The sequence below is a fragment of the Artemia sp. Qi Xiang Cuo genome, chromosome 9 (assembly GCF_049724085.1).
Source record: "Artemia sp. Qi Xiang Cuo chromosome 9, ASM4972408v1, whole genome shotgun sequence".
NCBI lineage: Eukaryota > Metazoa > Arthropoda > Branchiopoda > Anostraca > Artemiidae > Artemia > Artemia sp. Qi Xiang Cuo.
In genome coordinates this window covers 54,461,414-54,486,246 of record NC_142802.1, presented here as the reverse complement: position 1 = coordinate 54,486,246, position 24,833 = coordinate 54,461,414, and the positions used below count along the sequence as shown (strand labels likewise).

General features: G+C 35.0%; 1 protein-coding gene across 4 annotated transcripts in view; it reads left to right on the top strand.

Moving 5' to 3' along the window:
• Positions 1–24,833, top strand: part of betaggt-I (geranylgeranyl transferase type-1 subunit beta) — a 33,994-nt gene extending 9,161 nt beyond the window's left edge. For all 4 annotated transcript variants that reach the window (XM_089094099.1, XM_089094101.1, XM_089094100.1 and 1 more), the window contains 6 exons: positions 5,585–5,947; positions 9,690–9,822; positions 14,072–14,195; positions 18,182–18,288; positions 21,801–21,930; positions 24,629–24,833. In XM_089094099.1, the coding sequence (XP_088950225.1) occupies positions 5,585–5,947; positions 9,690–9,822; positions 14,072–14,195; positions 18,182–18,288; positions 21,801–21,930; positions 24,629–24,750 (979 nt within the window). In that variant the 3' untranslated portion in view covers positions 24,751–24,833. The remainder of the gene's footprint in view (positions 1–5,584; positions 5,948–9,689; positions 9,823–14,071; positions 14,196–18,181; positions 18,289–21,800; positions 21,931–24,628) is intronic.

The window sequence follows — 24,833 nt, the reverse complement described above, 5'->3', positions numbered from 1 at the left end:
CCTCTTCTCTGGACATTTTCGTTTTTTCCCCGAATGTAAAACCAGACTCAGGATCCTCACTTATCTGCACTTTCCAAACCTCAGACCATATGCCTATCAGTAATATATTCCCTGTTCAACTTATTGCACCGAGTGGTCCAAGTCCAGACAATGATAGTAAATGGCATGAAACCACTGACTGGGCTTGTGTAGATATGTTTACGTTCCGGGCTGTTTGTGATTCTATTTTTTGTAAAAACATCAAAGTGCCATTTCATCTACTTTCCCAAAAAAAACTATTGACCTTTGCAGAGAAGCAAATATTGCTGAATATTTACTGTGCAGAGATCGTTCACGCTCCATGCGCTGCCGAGCGTGCTAGTGTACCCATACGAAGAGTACGTTTTGGAACTGAGAAGCATGGTTGGCCAGGCAGCCCTGACCTCGTTGATTCTTGTGCTAAATCAAAATTCTGGTTTCATATCTGGAAGGAGTATGGTATGCCACGGCAAGGTTTGGTAAATGAAATTCGTCTGAAAACAAAGCAACATTTTGCGAAAGCGCTTAGGCAACACCAGGCTAAATCAGTAGCTGAACTATCAAGTAAAGCCACAAGTGCATCTAATTTCGTATGGAAACTGCTCAAAAGAGATAATTCAAAAGCCTATAATGCTCTCAAAATTACCAGTGACCAGTGGTATGGTTACTTTAAAAGTGAATTTTCCGAGCCTGATCCATCGTTGTCAAATCAATATGAAAGGGAGCTTGAGGGTTGCTTAGGCCAATCAATGATGAGATCAGTTTTATTGTTACTCGATCTGTGGTTACTGAGTACATTTCTAAGCTACAAAAGTAAACTTCTCATGGTGTTGAAAGCCTCTGTGCAAAGCATCTAAGATGTGGGTCCCCTCTCCTGATTGAGCATCTGACCTTACTCTTTCAGATGATATTCTGTTGTGGTATAGTTCCTGATTTGTTGAGTACAGGAGTAATAACCCCGGCATTAAAAAGGGGAAAGGCCTCGCACCAATGCTCTTCTTTTGGGCCAATTATGGTGCACCAGTTTTGTGCAAAATTATGGAGTTACTAATTCTGACGGGATATCTGATTAGTGTCATACACCGGATAACCAATTTAGTTTCAAGAAAGAAGTATGCTGCGACCGTATTCACCACTTGATTGCTAATTTACTTCTGCATGTTTATGAAAATAATCAGATATTATATTTTGCCGGGCTAAAAGTATCAACAGTTTTCGACATGGGTGTACATCCGCATATCTTATTGACTGCCTATAAACGGGGAGTTAATATTTCTGTCATCAAATCGTTACGTGACATGTATAAAAAGCTAAATGCCAGAGTTAAGGTCACCATTTCGCCTGGTACGGTGGATCTCACTCCTTCAGTTCCAGTAAAAAACGGTATTAGACAGGGCTCCGTTACTTCTCCGTCCCTGTTTAATAATACTGTCATTGTGCCATAACAGAACGTTCTAACCAAATGTATATTTAATGGTATTGATGTTTCGCTACCTAACTATGCTGATGACATCCTTGATATTAATAGAACAGCCTTTGGAATTGAGGAAAATTTTGGAATTCTCGATAGGGAGTATAAACGTATTAGTCTTCGATTTAGTGAGAGTAAGACTAAGTTGCTGGTGTTCAATCACCGTTCAGATTGCCCGACAAATGTTCAGTTAGGTGAACATGTTCTTAAAGCACAAGATAAACTGTCGTATCTTGGTGTACCGATTTGGTCAAATCTTCGCGTCACGCGTCAACTTTTGAAAGATTTTTTTTTGCCAGAAAAGCTAGGAATGCGTACGGTATAATAGTTGCGTTAAAGTTTAAATTGAACCACCGTATCTTGGCTAGCGTTTATAATGCATTTGCTATTCCGCATCTACTTGCCCTTGCATCATTTTGGTCTCTTCTTACTGCTTCAGATATTAAGGATATAAGGAAGTGTTTCTACAAGTATGCGAAATATTTGCTAAGGCTGCCTCTCTGGACTAATAACAGATCCCTATCCTCGCGGTATGAAGTTGCTAGTCCAGTGTCCACGATGCAGAAAAGAAATGAGAGATATCGGAAGCAGATTATTGGTGAAAGCGCCTCTGAAATTGTCCGTCGCTGCTAATGTGTTTGTTCTTATATATAATTGCCATTATATTATTTTTTTTCTTGTCAGTCCTTCTTTGTTTTGGTTTGGTTTGTATTTGTCAGAATTTATTTGTTTCTTTCCATTTTCTTTCTTTATACTCCATCAGTGTTGTATTTTGCATTTTTGATGGGCAATAAATTTATACATACATACATACATATTCCTGAATTAAGCACCTTTTGTGCTTTTTTCTGGCAAATAGCTCAAAAATGTCTTATTCACGATTCTTCTTCTTTTTTTTAAGGAGTACGTCGATCAAAACTAAACAAGACAGAATTGTCACTGATATTATTTTGTAAATAAGTGGGGCTTGATTGAGTCTAAAGTAAGGGAACTGAAAAGAGAAGTAGAGTTTTTCGCCCTAAAAGTGCAACATAAATGGGAAAACTCTCTAATAAAAAGGTTGTTTTTGAATATCCCATCACAGTGAGCGGTTTGTTCTCATCTTGAGCCTCCAATTAAGCACAGCTCACCGCATGGTGAAGTAATGAAGGATCATGACAACGTTAAAGACTGCATAAGGCCGTTGCAAATTAATTGATAAGAACAAATATAGAAGAGATAAAGATTTGATAAACACTAGTTTAGTGATGAACCTCTCTTTGCTGGAGAAAGGACAATAGATATGGATTTGCCTAGTCCACATTCAGTTAACTCTATGCCCATTTATTTGAACCATAAATTGAACGTTTAAATGTGAATTTAACAGAGATTACACGGTAAAAAACTAGTTTGTTTTAGCTGAGGTAAAAACTGAGATTTAAGCTTAAGGCATGCAGACATCACATATAGCTGGGAATGTGATGTCTTACCTGAAAGAGCTGTTTAACTTTGTAATAGATTTTGTACTTTATTGTAAACGCAGTATAAATATTTATGACATTTGATACCGAAAATGCTATTTTGTGGGTCTCAGCGTCGACTGACAGTCTTAAAGACAAAGAGCCCACTAGTAAATTTTCCCAGCACCACAAAAAGACAAAATTGTAAAAGACAAAATTTACGCATTCTAGTGATGGCGAAAAAAAGGAAAAATTAGATGATTTTTTAAGATTTCCGGAAATAAGGTGCCGGCTTTTAGTTTCCTGCCGCTTATTCGGATCTCTTATCGAAGATATACAAGTTATGGCCAGACTGAATAGTTTGGCCCCGGAAACTAAAAAAGCTTGTAATGGGCGAGATAGGGTAGTTCTGTAAGGTATCGACGATCCCTAAATGCACATTCAGATCGTCTCTGGCTTGAATATCCAACCCTAAGCTATTATATTTTGATATACCTCCATTTTGATCTTTCTTGACACAAGTTAGTCTAGCAAATAGATCCTAATTAGTAATTTATTTATGGTTTAGAATAATTTTGTCTCCATAAGTTATTGAAAAAAAACTGCTCGAGATTTAATCCTGAAAACTAAAATAAAAGTTGAACAATTTTCATGTGCTTACTTGCTTAGGCACGTTAGCACGCTAGAAAACCCTTGCCACCCTACTAAAGTTCTAGCTACTAAACGTCGCTAGAACTTATTTAAGGGAGACAGGAGGCTTCAGTTTCTAGTATAGAAACTGAATATTTCTGTTCTTTCGCCAAAACGCTATTCTAAAAACTAACTTCATTAAACGTTCTTTAACTGTGTGCTACTAGCTGGATTTTTTAAGTACCTCCTATATTTATCAAAGTTGTCATCACTTTTGCTGCCCTCAACTAGACTTGCTGTTTCCCTTTTGTCTGTTTCAAGTGCTTTGGTGTCAAGCTTTCAGTCTTTGGGGAATGAGAGTCAAGGGCGCTGACAGAAAATTTTCCAGGGGACGGGGGCAGACGCCAAACTAGCAGTGGTGGTTGGGTGACAGGGAATATATCTTAGGATATTTTTTGTAGGAATAAGTTTATTTTTAAATGCGTTTAGGGAAAAACTCAAATAAGAAGAGCAATTAAATTGCATGCAAAATGAAACAAAATACAGCAAATTTTAAACGACAAGGATTCCCGGCAAAGGGATTAATTTATTTAATCAAGAGTATATTTAATTAGTATGTATTTAATCTTAAAAGAAAATGAAACTCAAACCAAAATTACAAGAAGATTTATTCCAAGTGCTGTTCCAAATTTTGAACGACTTTTTTTTGCAGTGCCAAAATTTGAGCGACTAAATTTTAGCTTAAAAAAGAACTGATACATTTTTATTTTTGACAAATTTCGCAGTATCAAGCTACCTGAGGCAAACTTAGCTACGAGCGCTTGTCTCTAGTCCCAATCTGTTCAGAGCTACACTCCTTACTCCCGTTAAGTTTTAAGTTCCTTTAAATCCTTTTTTTTTGCAATATCTTCCAATCATAAAATTGTTATTTTTTTCCAAACATAAAATTGTCTTGGCAATATCTTCCAATTGTTTGGAGAATGAGAGTAAAATATTGCAGTAGCAGACATACAATTATTTTGAATAAAATTGCATTTACGAAGATATTCAACCTTTAGAATATGCGTTCATTTTTCTGAACATTCCAGGAAAGGGGTTTTATGTTTCAAAAATGTATTGTTATGTTCTCAAATGTAGAAGCTGAGATCGAAAAAAAACGTCAATATTCGATTTTGAAAGTAAAGAAAAGGTTAGAATCCAAATAGTTTGGAACCGATATCCAAAGAAAGAAACTAAATTAAAATAGCAAAAAACATAAATTACCAAGGTGAGAGAACTTGGACAGTACAAGAACTTGGAGAGACGCCAAGAACTTGGACAGTACAATAAATAAAAAAGACTCAGCACAAAAGGGAGATTCCTAATCCAAGTAAAACAAATTAAACGGTCCTCAACAAATTGGAAGGTACCTTGCACTTTTTATATATCTTAATCTATGAAACTGTACAAATTGTGAGTAAGAAATTTTCAACAAGAGGGAATATATTAGACGCGTGTACTAATAGTTAATAACAAATTCGTTGTTCCTGAAAGGACCCGCCCATATATCTGTAAGCTGGGATTATCTTGTTATTTGCAGAAATTACATCTGGATGTTTTTAAACTGGCTTTGGTTGAGTTTGCATTAAATTTTTAAAGATTTTTTGCTTTTATTATTCATTGCACGATTATTCCCAAAATATTCGGATTTACTTCTTTCTTCTCTGTCAAAATCAAATGTTGTCCCGCTTGCTTTTTATTTCTGTTTCAATAATTACTATGGAAAACAGGCCTTAGCTATAAATATCTAGAGTTTCACTTGTTTTGACGTGCATTTTGCAAGAGTTTTGGTGCCCTTTTTATGTGTACTTGGCAAATATTTATGGACTTAGCATTTCAAATATTTTTTTCTGTGAGAGGTCCTTCGGATCAATCATGGGGAAGCGATCCTCTCCTGGTTTTCAGTGGAATATTAGCTAAATTCAAAATTATTTCGTTGTACTATTCTTTATGGTTATGCCTTTGAAATAATTTTCTTATTTTTTAGGCTATCCATTGCCTTTTTTTGTATCTCTGGGCTAGATATAATAAACGAATTAGAAATACTTGGAGACAAACTTGATGTCATTAATTGGATATACTCGTTTCAATTAATTTCACCTGAAAGTAGAAATCCTGAGGAGCTGAAAAAGTGTGGCTTTAAAGGTTCTCTATATGCTACTGACGTTTTCCAGTTTCAGAATGGCACACTTCTAAAAGGCAATGAGTCTAGATCTCATTTGGACACTAGTCATATAGCAATGACATATACTGGATTATCTTGTTTAATTATTTTGGGGGATGACCTCAGTGGTGTGGACAGAACTGCAATTTCAGCTGGAATTAAAGCTCTCCAGTTGGAAAACGGAAAGTAAAAACATAATTTAATATTTTCATTTATTCATATTTCCAGGATTTTATTCTTTTTGTTACTGTGTTAATAATAGCGTACAGTGTTAGATTATAAATAAGTGTGATGTTTAGGAAGGGGAACCTATGCCTAAAAGGTTTTCTGAGGGACGTCCCTTGGACAGCTGGAAAATTATCTTAGTAATTCACCAAAAAGGGAAAAAAACGCAAAGGAAAAGTATGCTAATTTTTCCTCTCCCACTCACCCTCCTCCAACATAACCCACGCAAAAAAAGATGCCAGTTTTCTTAAGCATCAGAAAATCCAATTTTTTGAACATATTAAAAGAAAAAATAGTAATGCAATTTCTGCTCAAAAAAATTCACGAACTTTATTTTGTACAGGTATTTTTTTTTTCAAGCATCAGAAAATCCTATTGTTTGAACATTTTGTCATTAAAAGAAAAAATAGAAATGCAATTTCTGCTAAAAAAAATCACAAAATTTACTTTGTACAGGTATCTTCTTTTTTTTTTTTTTTTTTACTATTCTAGGTTATTTTTCTAATTCTTAAATAGATTTTCTCCGTACAGGCTAGGTTGAGCATAAACGAAATTTAGATATGAAAAATCGTTAGATGGCCGATTGGAAGTGGATTAATATAGTTAGCAGTATATGCCAGTAACACAACTCAACAACTGTCTTACCCGTAGGTTTACAGATATCAGAATCTTAGGAGGAAGAGTCTCAGAGGCTTTTTATGGGGAAGAATTTAAACAAGAACGAAGTGTATTTTGCAGCCATTATTTTTTAGTTCTTCTGGGGATCCTTTGGACCAATTATACAGGAGATTCTCCCCCCCCCATATTCTACCTATGTTCAGGTAGGCTCTTATCCCATTTTACACGCCTATTTCATTTTGATCACCTTTTCTCCTTTGTTTTATTTATCAAAGCTTTTGACGGTGACCAGGAATGGACTCAGTGGGCGGATCTAGTAAATAAAAATGACATCGGACTAAATAAAAAATGACAAGTTTTTCAACTGGAATTAGGGAGTAACATTAAAACTTAAAACTAACAGAAATTGTTGCGTATATGAGGGGGGGTCCAATTATTTAAGAATAACTCCTGAAACATAAGAGCCGTTTGATTAAAATAATAAGCTTTTTTAAAAAGTTCCAAAAAAACTTTAGCGGAAAGAGTGAGGTATTAAGGAAGGGTCACCCCCTCATATACGTGATAATTTCTGTTCGTTTTGAAGTTTTAATGTTGCTCCTTACTTTCAGTTGAAAAAACTTTTTTATTTAATTTCTGATCGTTTTTTAAATAATGCTGGAAAGTCCGGCTCCCCCACGCATGTAAAATTCCCTTCCCCACGAAAAATTTCTCCATGGAAAGATCCTCCCACGTACCCCCCACCTGAAAAATCCCCCCTAAAAATATCTGTATACTTCCCAATAACCAATACTATGTGTAGATAATAGGCTAAGCTCATAGCTTGTAGCCCTTCCCCCGGAGACTGTGGGGGCCAAGTCATCCTCAAAGCCAGTTATTAGACCTTTCGACTATGGTGAACAAAATGGCTATCTCAATCGGGTGACTTTGGAGAAAAACGGGGCGTGGGAGGGGGGCTAGCTGCCCTGCAATATTTTTGGTCACTTAAAAAGGATACTAAAACTTCTGATTTTCGACCAAATGAGCCCTCTGCCGACCCTCTAGGATCACTGGATAACTCTAGAATTGATATATTTGGAATCAATTTAATAAGCCAATTCTTTTGACATATCCATTGATATAAAAATTCCGTTTTTTAGAGTTTCGGTTACTATCGAGCCATGTCGCTCTTTACTTACAGTTCTTTACCACGAACTATTTGAAATTGAAGTTGTGAAGAAAAGGAAATAGTGCTGGGAAGGAGACCTGAATTCCCCAAAATGTCAACAATTAACCCGCATAGCATCCATTAAGCTTCAAAAAAGTGACTAGATTACAGTTTTAGAAATTTGTTTTTTAAAACTTGTTTCTAAAAACGACAATTTCTAAAAACTTGTTTGTTGCGCGAAATGTACAGGCTCGTCCTGACTTTATCTTCAAAGGATAAGGTGGCAATGAAAAGATTAGATACGCTACGCCTTCTTGGAGTCCACTTTTCCTCAGATCTTACATGGGCTAAAAATCTCATCAAAGTGAGATCCTCCTGCTCCAGGAAGCCAGGAGTTATCCTAAAATGCAAAAGCCTTCTCTCTGACGAGTCCGTTAGACTAGTCATGGAATATGTATTCCCCATTTTTACCGGTGCTTTATAAAGCCATGTCGCTCCTCTCCAACGTGCTGAAAATTGAGCAGCTCACCCAGTAACTTCTGGAAATCCTAATGCCAAAGCCCTGTAATCAATCCAAGATCGTTTCGACATGGTAACTACGTTGGTCTTTTATTAATACATGCATTCACCTTAATCAGAGGTGTTATCAAAGCTTGTTTCTGTAAAAGCATGGCCTTTAAGGACAACTTGTCAAATCACAGCCCAACAGGACTACCTCCAGAGGCGGTTTTAGGGAGGAGCAGGGTTGGTATTTACGCCGGGTGCAGAGACTTTAGGACCGCAAAGTTTCAAATAAATAATCTAACAATTATAATTATTTTTTAATTTTTGAAATCTATTTTTATTAAAATACAGTAGAAGGCGCAGTTGGCAGTAAGCATAGGGCAAATTGAATACGAAATTTTAATTTTTCCCATCTCTTCATCAAGATTCCTTGAAAATAAAAGTAAGTAGACCAAATTTAATTAACTTTAATGTTGTTAGAATCAATTATGCAAAATGGAGATGAAGGATTCTTCGGAAGCGCAAGAGTTGCCTATTAAATATTATTAGGAATTGCAGTGTCGTAATGAGTGTCACCAGTAATGAGCAGTCGTTTTTTAAACTTAAATTAATATTAACGTGCCTCAGATCGACTATGGGCCAGGAGCGACTAAATGATTTAGTGTTAATTAGCTTAAAGCGCGAAGAATTTAGAAGAATTAGAATTAGAATCAATTGAGATGAGATAATTGATCATTTTGTATAGGTTAAAGTAAGACAAGTCAGATTTAAATAAAGGAAAAAATATGTTAATTGAATGAAAATTTTGTTAAAGTTATGCCTGAAAATTTTTGGGAGACAGGGGGGAGGGGGCACCAATCAAGATTTTACCCAGGGCGCAAGAGAGGCCAGAACCGCCAATGACTACTCTGAGCAGAGAACACCCGTCAGGAATACCTAAAACAAATGTCTCTTTTCTCTTGTATCACATTTCTCTCAAAGAAGATTTTATGTGTTTGGTCTTGTCAGCAGACAGTATACCAAACGAGATTAGAGGAGCGGGAACTTATTTTTGAGGACTTCTACAAATTCACTCGAATTTTTTTTTATTTCCGCTGTGTGGAACAAAAAATGAGTGTTATTTTAGAAACATTTAGCGTGAGTATTAATCAAATTTCTAACTGTTTCAAACTTGAAAAACGATATATACTTTCGAGAAACTGAGACGAGGAGCCCCCTCGTGTGGGAATGGGATGTGGTACTTAAAGAACTGGGTTTTGTAGACTTCAATGCCAATATTTTTATCAAATTTCACGATTTTTGTTTTAGTTTTTATGGCTGGGTATTGAAACTTTTTAGATACTTGCAGGCATTTGCATATGTCTATGAGTACATGTACGTTAATATGTTGCGTATAACAATTTCTTTTTTAATTCTAATCTGATTATTTTGCTTCAGTTTTTGCTGTACTTTGGGTGGAAGTGAATCTGACATGCGCTTCGTCTATTGTGCTGCGGCAATTTGTGCCATTCTTGATGATTGGTCTGGAATTAATAAAGAACTAACTACAAAATTCATTGTTGACGCTATAGTAAGTAAGTTCATCAAAAATGCTGTTTTTTAGCTTTAAAAACATATTTTTAAATTTTTTTATCAACGAAATTTATTTTAACTCTCCTTAACGACTGCCATTATTATAATGTATAATAGGAGTACCACTATAATTAGTTTTGATCAGCAAACTGAAGCCGACAAGGTCTTGTCGGGCCATTTTAAGGTTTGCGTTAGGTAAGCCTCATTCACGAAGCCTTGAATCTTGGCTAATTCATAGCTTTGAGGAAGGGGAGTGGTTTGCTATGTTTGACAGAGAAGGCTTAACTTTGTTGAATAAAAATTTTGCTCAGATACGCAGTAAATAGTGCTGTAATATTCAAAAATTAAAATATTTTACTCTTCTCAATTTCTCGTTTGTTTACCCGTTTTTTTCGCTAGATGGTGCTGTAATTCCAGCATGGCGGATTTTAAGCCTTGCCAACTTGGCGAGGCTTCTTGTTTTAGGTTCACCTGACCCTTTCAGCTAGGCCTTTTTAGTCATTCGTCAGCGTTTTTGCCCATTATGACACTTGAATTTACTTTATTAACCAAAAATTATATACCCAAGATTGATACAAAGGAGACAGAGAGGCAACTCGTACGTCTCCTTTAATAATAAAGAAAAAATAAATAAATTGCACTTCAATAACTCTCACGGACCACCGAGGAAAAAAAAAAGGAAAGAGAAGAAAAAAGAAAGAGAAAAACAAAAACAAGGAAAATATTGACTCACGGAGATCGGGAAGGGATTTACAAAACAAATTATAAATAAATTAATAATGCATTCAATCCTTGGTATTTTAGGCGGAAAAATCCATCTCTTTTAATTTTTTTATATATATATATATATATATATATATATATATATATATATATATATATATATATATATATATATATATATATATATATATATATATATATATATATATATATATATATATATATATATATATATATATATATATATATATATATATATATATAAATAAAAAAAAAAAAAAAAAAAAATATATATATATATATATATATATATATATATATATATATATATATATATATATATATATATATATATATATATATATATATATATAGTGATAGTGATTCACTTGCTATGTCAAATAGTTTATATTTGTTTGCAATCTGGGGAAGTTGATATCTTAAACTTAGTCTTGATCCCTCATTTTTAACAAACGGGAAAAGGTACTTATTTCTAGCTCTTGATCAATGGCTATGCTCATTTTCAACCAAAAGTTTTATGCTATGGAAAAAATTATCACTACGTCGAATGTTTGAAAACTATATGCTCAAATTAAGGTAAAAAATTTGTTGCAAATCAAGGATACCCAGAAATAAAAAATATGTCTTAGTTTCAGATAATTTGTCTGTTTTCCTAGGGTGTGTTAAAAAATGGTCCAGGATTCTTATTGATTTGTTTTGAACAATTTGGACTCCTCGTAAATGAGAAGGGAAAGTCAACATCCAGATGCTCGGGAAATATTGAAAATAATATTCAACTAGTGAAAAATATAAAGTCCTCATGATCTGGTACAGAAACAGAAACTTCAATCGATGCACAACACCTGGACATTGTTGCCACGAGTACAAAGTTGAATCTATATAAATACCTAAATATCTCAATACATCTACTCTTTTTATGGAGGAAATTCCAATATTAATAGTTTGAAATGACACACGTCTCACTGACTTCGAACTTCTCCCAAAAACAATAAATTCCGACTTCTCTAGGTTAGGTATTAGCATGAAGTAAACCTACTCTTTACTATCTTTTCAAAAACTTTAGAAACAGGTGATAAAATTTTAATAGACCTATAATTGTTTGGAGTATCTTTGTCACTTATATAATTGTCAATTTATAATTGTTAAATTGTCAATTTACAATTATTTGGATTATCTTTGTAAATAAAGTTAAAACTTTAGCTACTTTAAGACAAACTGGAAAAAATGCATTTTTTATGCAAGAATTAAAAATATATAAAAGCGGCTGAGAAATTACAGCAGCTAAATGTTTAAACAGAAGTCAACATACCATCTCATCCTGTCGCAAATCCATTTTTCAAACTAGCAGCTTTTTGTTTCTCGAAGAATTGGATACGGTACATGAATATAGTCCTATCTACTTTATTTGGTAAATATTTTCTATAATCATGTGTTCCGTCAGAAATTTGATCCACTAGATTATTTCCAACTTTCCTAAAATGGTCAGCAAATGCATTCGCCATCCCTCTGTCATCCGTTATTTTAACTCCTTCATCAGTTGTAATGTGATATGGAATTTTTCTTGTTTTAATATTATTAATTTTTTTCATTTATTATTTTCCATGTTTTCCTAGGTGAATCGCATTTACGAATTTTATTTTGACAATTTATTTTGCTTCTGCCTCTCTGAGAACAAGAGTTAGCCGATTAATATATTTTTAAAAATTTGCAATATTAATTTCATTTGGATACGGCGTCTTCACCTTGTGCAATCTATTTTTTTTATACTCTTTAACAGGCTTTGAGTAACCAGTGGCTTACCAGGTAAATCATTGCTTTTTCTTAATACCAAGGGACATGCTTGGTCAAATACTTGGTTAAACTTGCTATAAAATAAGACAGTTGACTGATTCAGGTCTTCAATATTTAACAAATTAGACCAAGCTATATCTCCTTTTTTACTTTTCAAGGTCTCTTTTCAAGTTCCATTCTTGACCCAGGGAAGTCCGAAACAATAACACAATGATCAGATATATCATTCAAAATAATATGAGTATTAAGGCAATTATCAGATGCAAAAATATTATCAATAAGAGTTGCATCTTTGTCCACAAATTCTTGATGGTACCAAGCAACCGTAGGTAACAAACCGTGTAAAAATGAATTGTTCAGAAATTCTAATCCCTTATTCGATGTTGAGGCATTGTGTCGCATTAAGTCAATATTTACATAAAAGGGATGGCGTTGTTGGATGAGGGCATCTAACAAGGACCTTTATTGTTTTAAAAACTCTTGGAGACTAGACGATGGTGGCCGATATACCACAATTACAACTACAACTCTCAAATAGCATCTTAACATTCCAAATCATAAATTCATTACGCAAAGAAGATGTAAAAAAATCTCTTATAAAAATACCAACTCCTCCCCTCTTATTCTGTTTCCGACTAGCATGAAAAAAATCTATAGTTTTTGCAATATCGAAATGTATTATTTTCATCGAGAAATGTTTCGCAATTTCCCAACACATCTGTTGATGACCCTTCAAAAAATCATACAAAATTTTGGCTGCTATTTAGTCCTATACAATTCCAAAATGACAGTCGTTTAGACTGATTATTTAAAGGTGGAAGATCATCAACATGGTGTAGACATCATGACGTCATGATGTAGAAATGATGTCTTCAATGCTGTGGCAGCTAGTGGTAAGGCCTTGGAGACGGCAATTTACAATAATAAAAATAAATTTTAGGAATGAACAAGTTGAGAGGGAATTACAAGAAGACCTACGCCTCAAGCCTTCAACCCGTAAAGAAAAAAAAAATTCATGACCATGGTAAAAGGATCAGTGAAAACGTAAAATGCGTTGAATTGTCTTACTCGTACACAGGACAGGAGGGAGGAAACTCCTTAAGACATGTGTGAAGGACCACCAGCCATGAAAATAATGACCTGAAAAGTCCTTTTGCTGTTTATCCCTTTCTTTCATGTGTTGAACTTTAAGACTTACAGGTAGTTCTAAAAGTTCAGCAAAGTCCACGTTTCTATTGGAACCCAGACGGCTTACAGTTGAACGGCATGATACTTTTTCTTTCAATTGTACGATTTGAGGCAATTTTCGTTTAATTTTCAATCAACTCAAATCCATTTAATACCAAAAAAAAGAAATGACATTGCAAGCATGGACGTTGAGGGGAGGTTTTGGCCCCCAATGCCTCGGAAATTTGGGGATTTAATTTACAATATATAATATTAGTGTACTATATATTATATTTAATTTTTTTTCGCTTTCTTGAAATGCAAAATTAGTAATTTATGACTGAAAACAAGGAGTCAAAAGGGATAAAAGTGAAGTTTATCACAATATAACACATTGTGAATATTTCTGGCTTATAGATGTCTTAGAAAAAAATAGAAAAGATATATCTGTCTTAAAACGAGCTTTTATAGGTATCAGACCCCCCCCCCCCGCCCTTCGTAAAAAAGCTAGTTTTTAGTCAATAATTGAATTTGGCAATTTTTAGGGTTATGATGGAGGAATCGGAAATGAGTCAGACAATGAAAGTCACGGTGGCTTAACCTATTGTGGGGTTGCTGCTTTGCATCTAATGGGTACATTACCTTCGGCTCTGAGCAGAACTCAGGTAACTAGTAATTCCTCTTACTTCAGCTCATTTATTTTCTCTTTGTAGCTATGAACGAGTTATTCCAACTGAAACGAAGATTGTACCCTTTGAAGGACAATTACTCATACAGTATGGGAACAACTGACTAGAGTGGAATGCCAAGTTGGTCCTAAAAAGAAGAACAAAAGACCCTAGAAAGATCGTAAATCTCCTTCTGTATATATCGTATATAGCAGGAAGCAGAAATGAGAAATATCCACATTGGTTTCGACAGTTTAATAGTATAAGATGAAATTGAAAAGAAAATAAGTGCTTCCTTTTGACATTAAAACAAACACGCACTTAAAAGAGGGAGGGGCTTGACATGATTGCACCGCATCAGAGAAAAACATCCAAAAAATTAATACAGTATCAACGTAATACCATGGGTAGGCCGGAACAGGATAAGTAATCAAAACACTGAAGAAAGCAAGATCATATAAAGTAGCATCAGTTTATGTTGTCTTACCCATGTTAAGGCCTCAAACCTAGATTTCTATTTACTTGCCTAATTTTTTGTGCCATGACATTGTAAATTTTTCAGGTTTTTAAGACTAAATTTGTAATATAGCAGCAAACGTTGCATGCAGCGAAAAATTGTCATATGTTGCATGTTTTAACGGAATATTGTGATGTAAACGAACAATGTCAATGATAATTTCTAAGTGAAATTGATTGCGATAGCAATCTGCGCTTGTAGCTTTAGGGATAATGTGGTTCTTCTGGGCAGTCACGCCTAATTGTCCAACATTAATCAACCGTCAGGTTGCATTCTCATCTTCCCTAGTAACACTTCTTTTATCCAAGTTTTTCTTTCCATTGTTGTTATTATTAACATGATAGGGTGGACCCAATATTCCTGGATCGAGATCAGGCCTTCAAGGCCCATTGCCTCCACACCCCAAAAATTATGCTCCATCTGTGGTTTGGAGGATGATGCGGGCAATGATGGATTTTTTTTTTTCATCCGATTTTTCAGAAAACTGATCCAGGTGACTGTTCAAGAAATAAACCTTGAAGCTCATTTACTACCGATCCTTTGAAGTGATGATAACCATCGGTACCAATTTATTGGGGGGGGGGTTGTTAAGTGCTTTTTCTTACCCAGAGGGTATTTTTTTTTAAATTTTTCTTCGATGAAAATAACGAAAAAAGGGATTTTTCAATAAAAATAACCAACAAAGTATTTTTCGAAATCTAGAGGGTGGAAGGCAAATAAATGCTCCCTTGGCATCAATGCTTAAAATCTTAGCCTATAGCGACGACAGCCTCATAATCTTCGAATATTCAGTTACCAATGAAATTCTTTGAAACTGAAACAAAAGCAAGCCAAGCTTCTCTCTCCGTTTCATTCATTGCTGAATTGAAATCTTCATTATGAGTTACCTTACGAATCTGACGGCTGTTGAATATAAGTCATGTAGTCAATTGGTAGTTTAGGAAATATATACCAAGCCTCTGGAAACACCCTCCATCATTAGCAAATGCTTTCAAAAATCGTTTCATTAGGCTTAGCTTAATTTGAACAGGGAGGAGGAGTCATTAGGCCCCGGCCATCAATCGGGTTATAGATGACATTTGATGTCCACGCCTCAAGCTGATTATGAATGATCTGTTGGAGCGTTATGAATGATCTAAGAAAATTCAGCTACATTAATATTAGAACCAATTGTTGAGCGGTTTATAAACATCTCCGTTCTTTGCTAAGATTTAATCCTATGAAGGATTGTTTTTGATTCGGTGTTGTTGTCTTTTTTTTTATAAAGGCTTTCCAGAAGAATTCATTAGCTCAGCAGCGATTACTGACAAGTACTCACATTTCTCTAATTATGTAATTTCGTGATAAAACAGTGTGTATGCACATGGGCATAAATTAAAATGCATGCTGAAACCAAATCGCACTTTTGCTACTATATTTTCCATACTGGAAAAACGATCGATGTAGATCTTGTCTACATTGATCATGATCAAATAGATGATTTTTATCTCACAGACGAAAAAAACCGGGATTTTCTTCCATGAACTGGGATAGTTTTGGATTAAAAATATAATATTTTGATTTCAATTTCTGGCTAAACTAATCTGGTATTTTTTTTAGTTTAAAAAAAAAAAAATCAAAAAGGCTTATTATTCCAATTAACTGGCCCTTAGTTTCAGGAGTAATTCTCAAATAATTGGAACAAAAAGTCAAACTTAGCGCAAACATCATATACTTACTGTTCGTTTTAAGTTTTAATGTTGCTCCTTACTTTCAGTTCAAAAAGCTCCTGACCTTAGTTCAAAGCCTAACTGAAATAAGAATCGTTAGATGAGTTGGGATCTGAAACTTATTCAAGTTGGCCCTTGCCCTATGCTTCAGCTTTTCGTTTCCGATTCAGAATAGCTGAAGCATAACGGGGGGAATAAATGTACATAATTCATATCAAATTTGTTGAGCCCCTTAAACCCAAAAGGGCGAAACGGCATTAATGATTTCTCTATAAATGAAGTCTGACCTAACTTCCTGGCATTCGAGAACAGGATAGGCGCGTAAAAATAAGTCTACTTTTCCTGAAAATTATTTTTGCTTTTCCGCTGAAAATCGTTGTTAGATAATGTCTAACAGTCGCTCGACCGTTATGACGTGTGTGAAATATAATGTAAAAACGTCCAATTTGCTTTAGGAAGTAGCTGCTGGTTCCAGACATTGCTATTTTTTAATATTTGAAAGATTCGGTTAAGAAAGCGATAATAGTTTCAATTTTTAAATATACTTAACGCTAGGAGAACACACTCTTGACTTTTTGAAGTTTGCTTTGCTTCGTTTAACTTTTAGAGGCTTCGTTTAACTTTTTCTTCGTATAACTTTTAACTTTTCGTTTAACTTCGTTTTAATTTTAACTTCTTTAACTTTTTGTAAAGCATAGCATATATTAAATACGTAACCTAACCTAGGGACCTTTTTCCCCCGTAAAGCCCAAAACAATAGTTTAATTATTGTAAACGCAAAAACGAAACCACGCTTTGTGATCCATTTATGTATTGCAAATACCCGTTTGACTGGTTTCCTTTAGTATTTCGCTATACAGTATAAAGCGTTTGTGTACCAGATAATGCATAAGTACCAGAATACCTTTATATTAATTAGCAAAATACGTTTGAAGACATTGCAAATATTGTTCCGTGTTTAAGGTGATTTTGGTTTTTCAATAGTATGTCTTGTAGTTAGTGATTAGTGATTAATTTTCGGCTCTTCCGTTTATGCTGAATTCAAAACTGACATTTGTTTAAGGCATTGTTAAATTTAGGATTGGCGAATTTTAAAGTAGAAAAATTACAAGTATTTTCTCTGATGCCAAATAGGCCACTTCTGTCAAATAAAATTCACTGGAATTGACAAAGAAAGCAAATACATAAATCACCAAAAGTTAAATAAAATGTTTTTTGCGTTCAGTATATTTTCTGCCCTTTAAGGTAGTTTTGTTTTTTTCTTTTTTTTTCTTTTATGAGATGAGAAGGGTTTTATTTTCGACTAATAATTACATCATACTTAACTGGCACTTACCCCATATTTTAAATAACATTATCAACCAAACGTTGAAAATGGTAAGAACGTGTGACGCTTTATTAACCCACTATTGTGGCTTGACCAGCATCACAAAACCTTTCATCATAAACCAAACTCATTCACTCTTCCTACTCTCCTCTTACCTTCTTACTACTCTTCTCTTATGAATAGCCTATCTGAAGTTAATCAATTGATTTAAATCAGGAGCGTCGAACTCCAGCTTTTCAAAAACCTTTTTTATTTTATTTAAAAGTATAAAAAGATTTCGAATTGATTCATGTTGTAAGCATTATCTAAAATCTAAAGGGTCTGAGACCTTTGCCCGTGGGCGGATATTTCCATACCTGATCTAGAGGCGTTTCATTTTTCGTATTCATCTTTTGTTTTATTTCAGTAGTAATTAATATATTTTTCTTATGTAAAAAATTTGACAAAGTGGTGTCTAATGAGACAAATCACGGGATTTCAAGGAAGACCAAACAAACCACCAGATACCTGTTATTCTTTTTGGGTCGGAGCGACTCTCAAGGTTTGTTCTTTTCACAATTATTTTCTACTTTATTTTCAGTTATCAACAAAGGATGGAACACTGTGCTTTAAGATAATGATACCATTTTGTTTTTCAAAGAGGAAGAATCGCCTTTTAAACTTGGGTTGTACAGTTAATTTTTAAGCTGTGGCACTATAAAGGTATTTTGCTAAAAAAAAAAAAAAAAAATAATGGGCATTTCATAGCTGTTGATGAGCTATGAAAGGCTACAGATTTAAGGGTCGAATTCGGGAAATGATCACCCAATACATAATTTTCAACTTCAGCAGGGGAACCATTAAGGAACAGGTCGGCCGAAAAATATAATTATCCCTGTCTGACCTTAAGCCTGATCATATTGCCCACAAAATAGGAGGAATTACTTTGTCAAGAAAATGGCTTCCACTAATTAATTTGTCGCAGTTACAAGGAGCTAAGGAGACGAACCCCTGATGATGACGATTGCGCATCCTCAGGTCTCCACTGTTTAATGCTTAAGATTTGGCCGCCTTACAGTATATCCATGATTGGGCACAGTATATTCTAGGGCGTCTGGCTTTTCACTCATTTTTTTGTGGAATATTTAAAACAGGTTTACCGGATAAATAGGATGTACGTATCCTGGGGACAGGTTCAAAGTGCATAGACAACTCTTATACAGTCTTTATGTGCTGCCCAGAATCTAACCATATTCCATGCAACAAAAAGAGAGAGGTTCAAAGTGCACAGGCAACTCTTATACAGTCTTTATGTGTTGCCCAGAATCTAACCATATTCCATGCAACAAAAAAGGGACAGGTTCAAAGTGCATAGGCAACTCTTATACAGTCTTTATGTGCTGCCCAGAATCTAACCATATTCCATGCAACAAAAAAGGGACAGGTTCAAAGTACATAGGCAACTCTTATACAGTCTTTATGTGCTGCCCAGAATCTAACCATATTCCATGCACAAAAAAGTGTTGAGTTGGTCGAGCCCTATAGAATTGTGGGTTCAGCTCTGCTGACTGACGAATCATCCAAGATCGCTAGGTGTCTCCATTTTCCTCTATCGGAATGGCTGGCATACTGAGTTGAATAGAACCTTTTTGTTCATAAATAGTAGCCTTTGGCACATCATTAAGCCAAGAACTGTATTTAAACGACTTCCTTCATTCATGTAATTCTCTGTAGCATGAGTGGCTGACGTGTAAAATCTCGAAACTTGAGGAAATTGATCCAAGGTTTGTCTTTTTTCGTTTAGTTTTAATTACCTCTATTAAAGGGCCTCTTCAATTTTGCCATCAATTTTGTTCACGGATAGTACGTCTGGTGCCCTCGTAGGAGGAGTAGTAATAGAAAAACTAACTTGCGCTGATGATATAGACCTGATTGCCGAGTCCCTCCGTGATCTCCGATACCAAGCCGACATCGTTCACGCGAACACCAACATTTTTGGCATGACAATCAGCACTTCGAAAACGAAAGCCATGCGCTGCTCACGTAAACACGATTCCTCAGGAAATCCCAGGCTTCCACTCGGAGGTGATAATATAGAGTAGGGCGAGGGATTTACCTATCTTGTTAGCTTACTTAATTCTGACAATAACCACTCAAAAGACATCAGAGATGCCTGGCACATGTGAAGTCTGTTTTTAAAGCTCTGGTGCCCATCTGGAGGGATAAGAATTTATCAAAAATACTTAAAGTGAGCTTATTCAACCTGCTCATCACCCCTGTCGCCATTTAAGCCTGCGAAACTTGGATTCTTAAAAAGATGACCAAGAGCGCCTTGCTGTTTTGAAGCAAAGTCACTACAAAGTATTGCTAGGATCACTTACCATGATAGAATATCCAACGCCACGAAGCTTCTCCAAAGTCCTGAGGTCAAAATACCATCATCGACAGAATTAAACTGCAACAATTTAGATGGCTAGGGCACACCATGCGTATGGAGAGCACTTGCTTCCCGAAGATAGTCTTTGACGGCAGTGTACAGGGTTCCCCCCTTGAGGACACTCCCTAAAGAGATGGAAAGACAATATTTCGTCGCTGAACATGCCGTACCTTCTCCGCCTGGCAGAAGATAGGAGTTCATATAGGAGTTACATCAATAGACTAGTGAAGGAAGTGGCCCTAAGACAAAAATTGTTGTTTCACTATTCATGTAAATATTGAAATCATAAGACGGAATGTGAATAGGCTGCTGAAAAAAAGCATTCAGCACTGCAGGTGAAAATACATGGCCTTTATTGAAACTGGTTTATTTATTGCTTTTTATCTTTTTATATATTTTTTTTTTGCTAAACCTGCAAGATTCCAAACAATAATGACTAGCCCAAGAATCCAAAATCCAAAGGATAAGAACTAGTAAATAAAAGCAAGATATTAAATTTCTCCATATTAAGGTCAGTCCGCGTATTACCATTAACAGTGATCTGCTCCACAGCCGTGGAACCACTCCACAATCGACATTATTACAGGGAGTAAGAATGCCTCTACATCTGGAGTACAGCTGAAAGAAGCTTTTCCAGTGTTTTCCTCTTGCCATAGCCAAGTAAAAGGACTTTCAAGACCTTTGCAACTTGATGTTTATATCCTGCATCCATCACAACCTTTACAAAAAGATGTCATATGCCAAAATGGTGAGATATGCTATTGTAAGCATGGAATTAAACATTGAGCGGAACATACGTAAAATCTGAATCATACGTATTCAGGTAAACAAGCAATACGCACAGGGTTTCTTCTGGCACAATAGAGAGTAGCATAATGCAATCTAAGTACTTTAACAACAAGGAATCTTGAAAAAAAAGACATTTTCTTAAAACCTGAATCATGGTTTAAAGGAATACAAACTAGTGACATCAATAAATTTGCCCTGATGATGAACGATAATAGCCTTAATAGATAATTTATGGTGTCAATATATTTGAAAATACCTTAACCTGCTGAATTTTTTGGGGGTTCTCGGTATTTTATAATCGTGTGAATAATACGACATGTAAGGGTTTAAAAATAGGCATGTTGCAGGAACATAACACACCAATTTATCTTCATTGTTGTTTTTTTTTCTAACATCTTGATGTAATCCGAAAGAAAGCAAGTTTTTTGGGACTGAAGATCAACCCGAAAAAGCATGGCAGCAAGCGACTCATCCCAGGGAACGAAATGCGGGAATAAAGTAGTAAATACGCCTCGTCGCACCTACCAGCGAGACTTGAGCATTTCAACATGATAATTCAACCCCAACGTCTAGGCAGCAGCATATATGAGAGATAACTGGTGGGCTATTTGCAGCAGAAGAGGAACTATTTTTCGATTTTTTTTTTAATATTTCACAGTCTAAGGCAAATATTCTCTAAATGGATTTCTAAAATCGGTTGTAAGGTTCCACTTAGCTATATGAAGTAGGTGATCATCATCTATATCCACTTCTTATTTCTGTTTTTTATTTTCTAACTTTGTCTTTTATTTTATGGAAAAATAATGCCCAGTGTGGAACAACTTGTCACGTTTTTGTTTCTCTTTTAGATTTTAGAGTCATACGGCTTTGTTGATAAAGTACATTTGCAGCATTTTACGATGTCAGCTTACGATCAAGTAACGGGTGGTATTGCAAAATGGCCAGAAAATCACCCAGACCCTCTTCACTCGTATTTAGGTATTGTTTTTATTCGTTAAATCTTTTTCACGGCGACTAGATAGCCTGCCTAGGTTTGAGCCTCCCCCCTCCTCTGAAACCTGTGTCCCCTTTGTAAACGCATAACAAAAATGCACATAAGCCAGTTTTCAATGCGTTTTTTAAGTCTTTGTGTAGCCCTCCTCCCCCTCCCTCCCAACAAAAATCCTGGCTATGGCCCTGGCCATAAAGGGTGAATGTGTCCCAATTTTGGGTTTTTTTTTCTAGTATATACAGCTCGTCCAGGTATTCACATGAAACATATTCCATTTCATACCCTCTTTAGATCTGAAAGTAGTTATGTTCGATTCTTGGAATACTTCTTGATGAGAATTTATCTTACAAATTATTGTGTTAATGGCTATCTGGTAAAAGACTCAATGTGCTGTTTGTAAGATTGATGTAGTTCCATCATTAATAATATTCACCCCTTTTTTTTAATATTATCGCGCTGCTCCCAATAAAGCAGGGAAATTATCATAAAATCACCTACAACAGTGCTTAAATATTTAGCACCATTTTTCCTGGGAGTGTATTAAAATGTTAATTTTCTTATTAAAATGTCTGGATAGATAGAACTCTTATTTTCTGAAGTCAATTGTAGCTTATCCTTTTTGTAAGCGCTCAGAATTTGTTGATTGTAGTTAATGCTTCTCGCGCTCTATCTTTCCTTTAAAACCTTGTCTTTTGCTTTGTGGATTTTCAGTTTCTTTCCAGCTTTCTTAACACATTCAATTTTCTCCTTAGCGAGGATCCCTCCCTTCTTCTTTTTCCCTCTTGTGTTTGTGTTCTTTTCCTTCGAGTAAAATTTATCATTTTGGAAGAAATAAAATGTTTTTTAAACATTCGTAGGGAATCTTCGTCCAACCAGCCTTTGAACTTTTCTCGGACCAACTTCTTGAATAAATCTTATACTACTCTCAAGACTCCTTAGTCTTCCTTGTGAATCTCCGCTAAGGACTATGAACTCACCAGAACACAATGATTTATTCATCAACAAAATGTTGACGAGAAGCAGACTTCATTAATCCAAAACCAATTTTACTGTTTAAATCTTAATAAGTATTGATTTATTAAAATTTTCAGAGCATGCCACCTATTTTGAAACTGCATAGGCTTCTAATGTAAAATCAAACTATCGACACAGATAAAATACCTTATATTACTAGACATGACATAACACTATTTTAAGTGGCACCCATGCGTCTTTCTTCTTGAATGGCAGGCTGAACACTACCAATTAAAAATTGAAGAAAATGCAAGGGAAGCCGCATTTTGGGCCGAAGCAAATTCTATCTTATGACAAATAAGAAAACAAATAAATGAAAAAAATAAATAGTCAAGAAAACGATGTTAATGTCTGCCAGTGGACAGAAAAAAGCGAAAATGACGAAAACATATATTTCGGCAAGGACTGCCAGTCCGTCTTCAGTGCTCAAAATATGAAGAAAAACTAACCTTTTGAAGTAAACTCAAAGAGAGCAGAAGAAACACTGAATCAAACGAACCAAAATACCAAGCCAGAATTAGACTGGGCAAGAACCCACTGCTTAGCGATTGACTACTTAGCTTGCCTACTGACCCGATTTTCATTGAATGTGCGGTCAGATGATCTTAATTTAAACTAAGGAAAAATGTTATTTCAATCTTTTAATATTAAGTCATTGTAAATTGGGCATATAGGAATATCTCCAGTATATCTATTTAAAGCAAAGTCTCTGTATTTTTAATTTCAATTGCCTCCCTAAAAGAATGTGGGAAGCCATTTGCTGTAGATATTAAAATGAAAATCCGGATTTTCAAAGATATGGAGGGCCAAAGGAGAATAAAAATGTAATTTTTATTTTTATCATCTCAGGGATTTATCTATTGAAATCTTGTGTTCATGCAGTCGTTCCCCCAGCTGCTAACGGGTCCTGCCAATATAAAACTTCCCACATGAACACGGGACTCGGTAAACACCATTACCCAATATAGGGGTCAGTTTTATCTTTTCCAGAATTGAAAAAAACGTTCAGCATTTGGTTCATTTTTGAAAGAAACAAAGAGATTATGTGTCTTTAAAATTTTTCCAAGTTTGTCCCTGAGTTTCGGGATATATGATAGAGGGGTGAAGGTTTTGTTTTCAATTGCCGGAGTATTTAAAGAAAGAGGGATGGGTTCATTATTTTCTTGTTTTACCTTTTTTAATTTTCTATCCATGATATCCAACAATTTGAATGGGATTACAGAATGAAATATCACTAACATAATTTAATTCAGATGCTAAATGATTGTGCGAACATATTCATTTATTTTTTTCTTGTTTGTCATGTATAGCCAGTGTGGTCTTAAAATGTATTTACAACAAAGTCTATTTGTTATATGTAGTTTTCTTCTAAAGCTTAGTAGTTTCTGTCCATTGACAATATTTCTCGGCTTTCCCAATCCAATTTCTTCGGTCTGGGGTCTAGTAATAAAAATTCTTTGGCATAGATCAACACTTGTTGGCCACAAACACATTATTGGCTGTGAAAGCACACTTCTGCACCAACAATTTTTAGCATCGACAAATTTTTGATCGACAAGATTGTAAGGAAACACTTCTAGTAACCGTCTATGAACAGTTTCCATAATCAAAATTTTCCATTAAAACATTTCCATTTTATGTTTTCTGATAATATACATCTTCATTTTTTAGGTTTGGCTGGACTATCCCTGTCAGGCGATGAAAAACTGAAGCCTATTGATCCGGCATTGAATATATCAGTTTCAGCCTTTGAGCACCTAAGAAGCATTCATAAAAGATGGAGTGGCAAATGAGTTACATTTGTTTTGTTCCAATTACATTTATTGCATATTTTTTTGAAAACATGTTCTGAAAATACAAAAAAGTCTTATCAGTT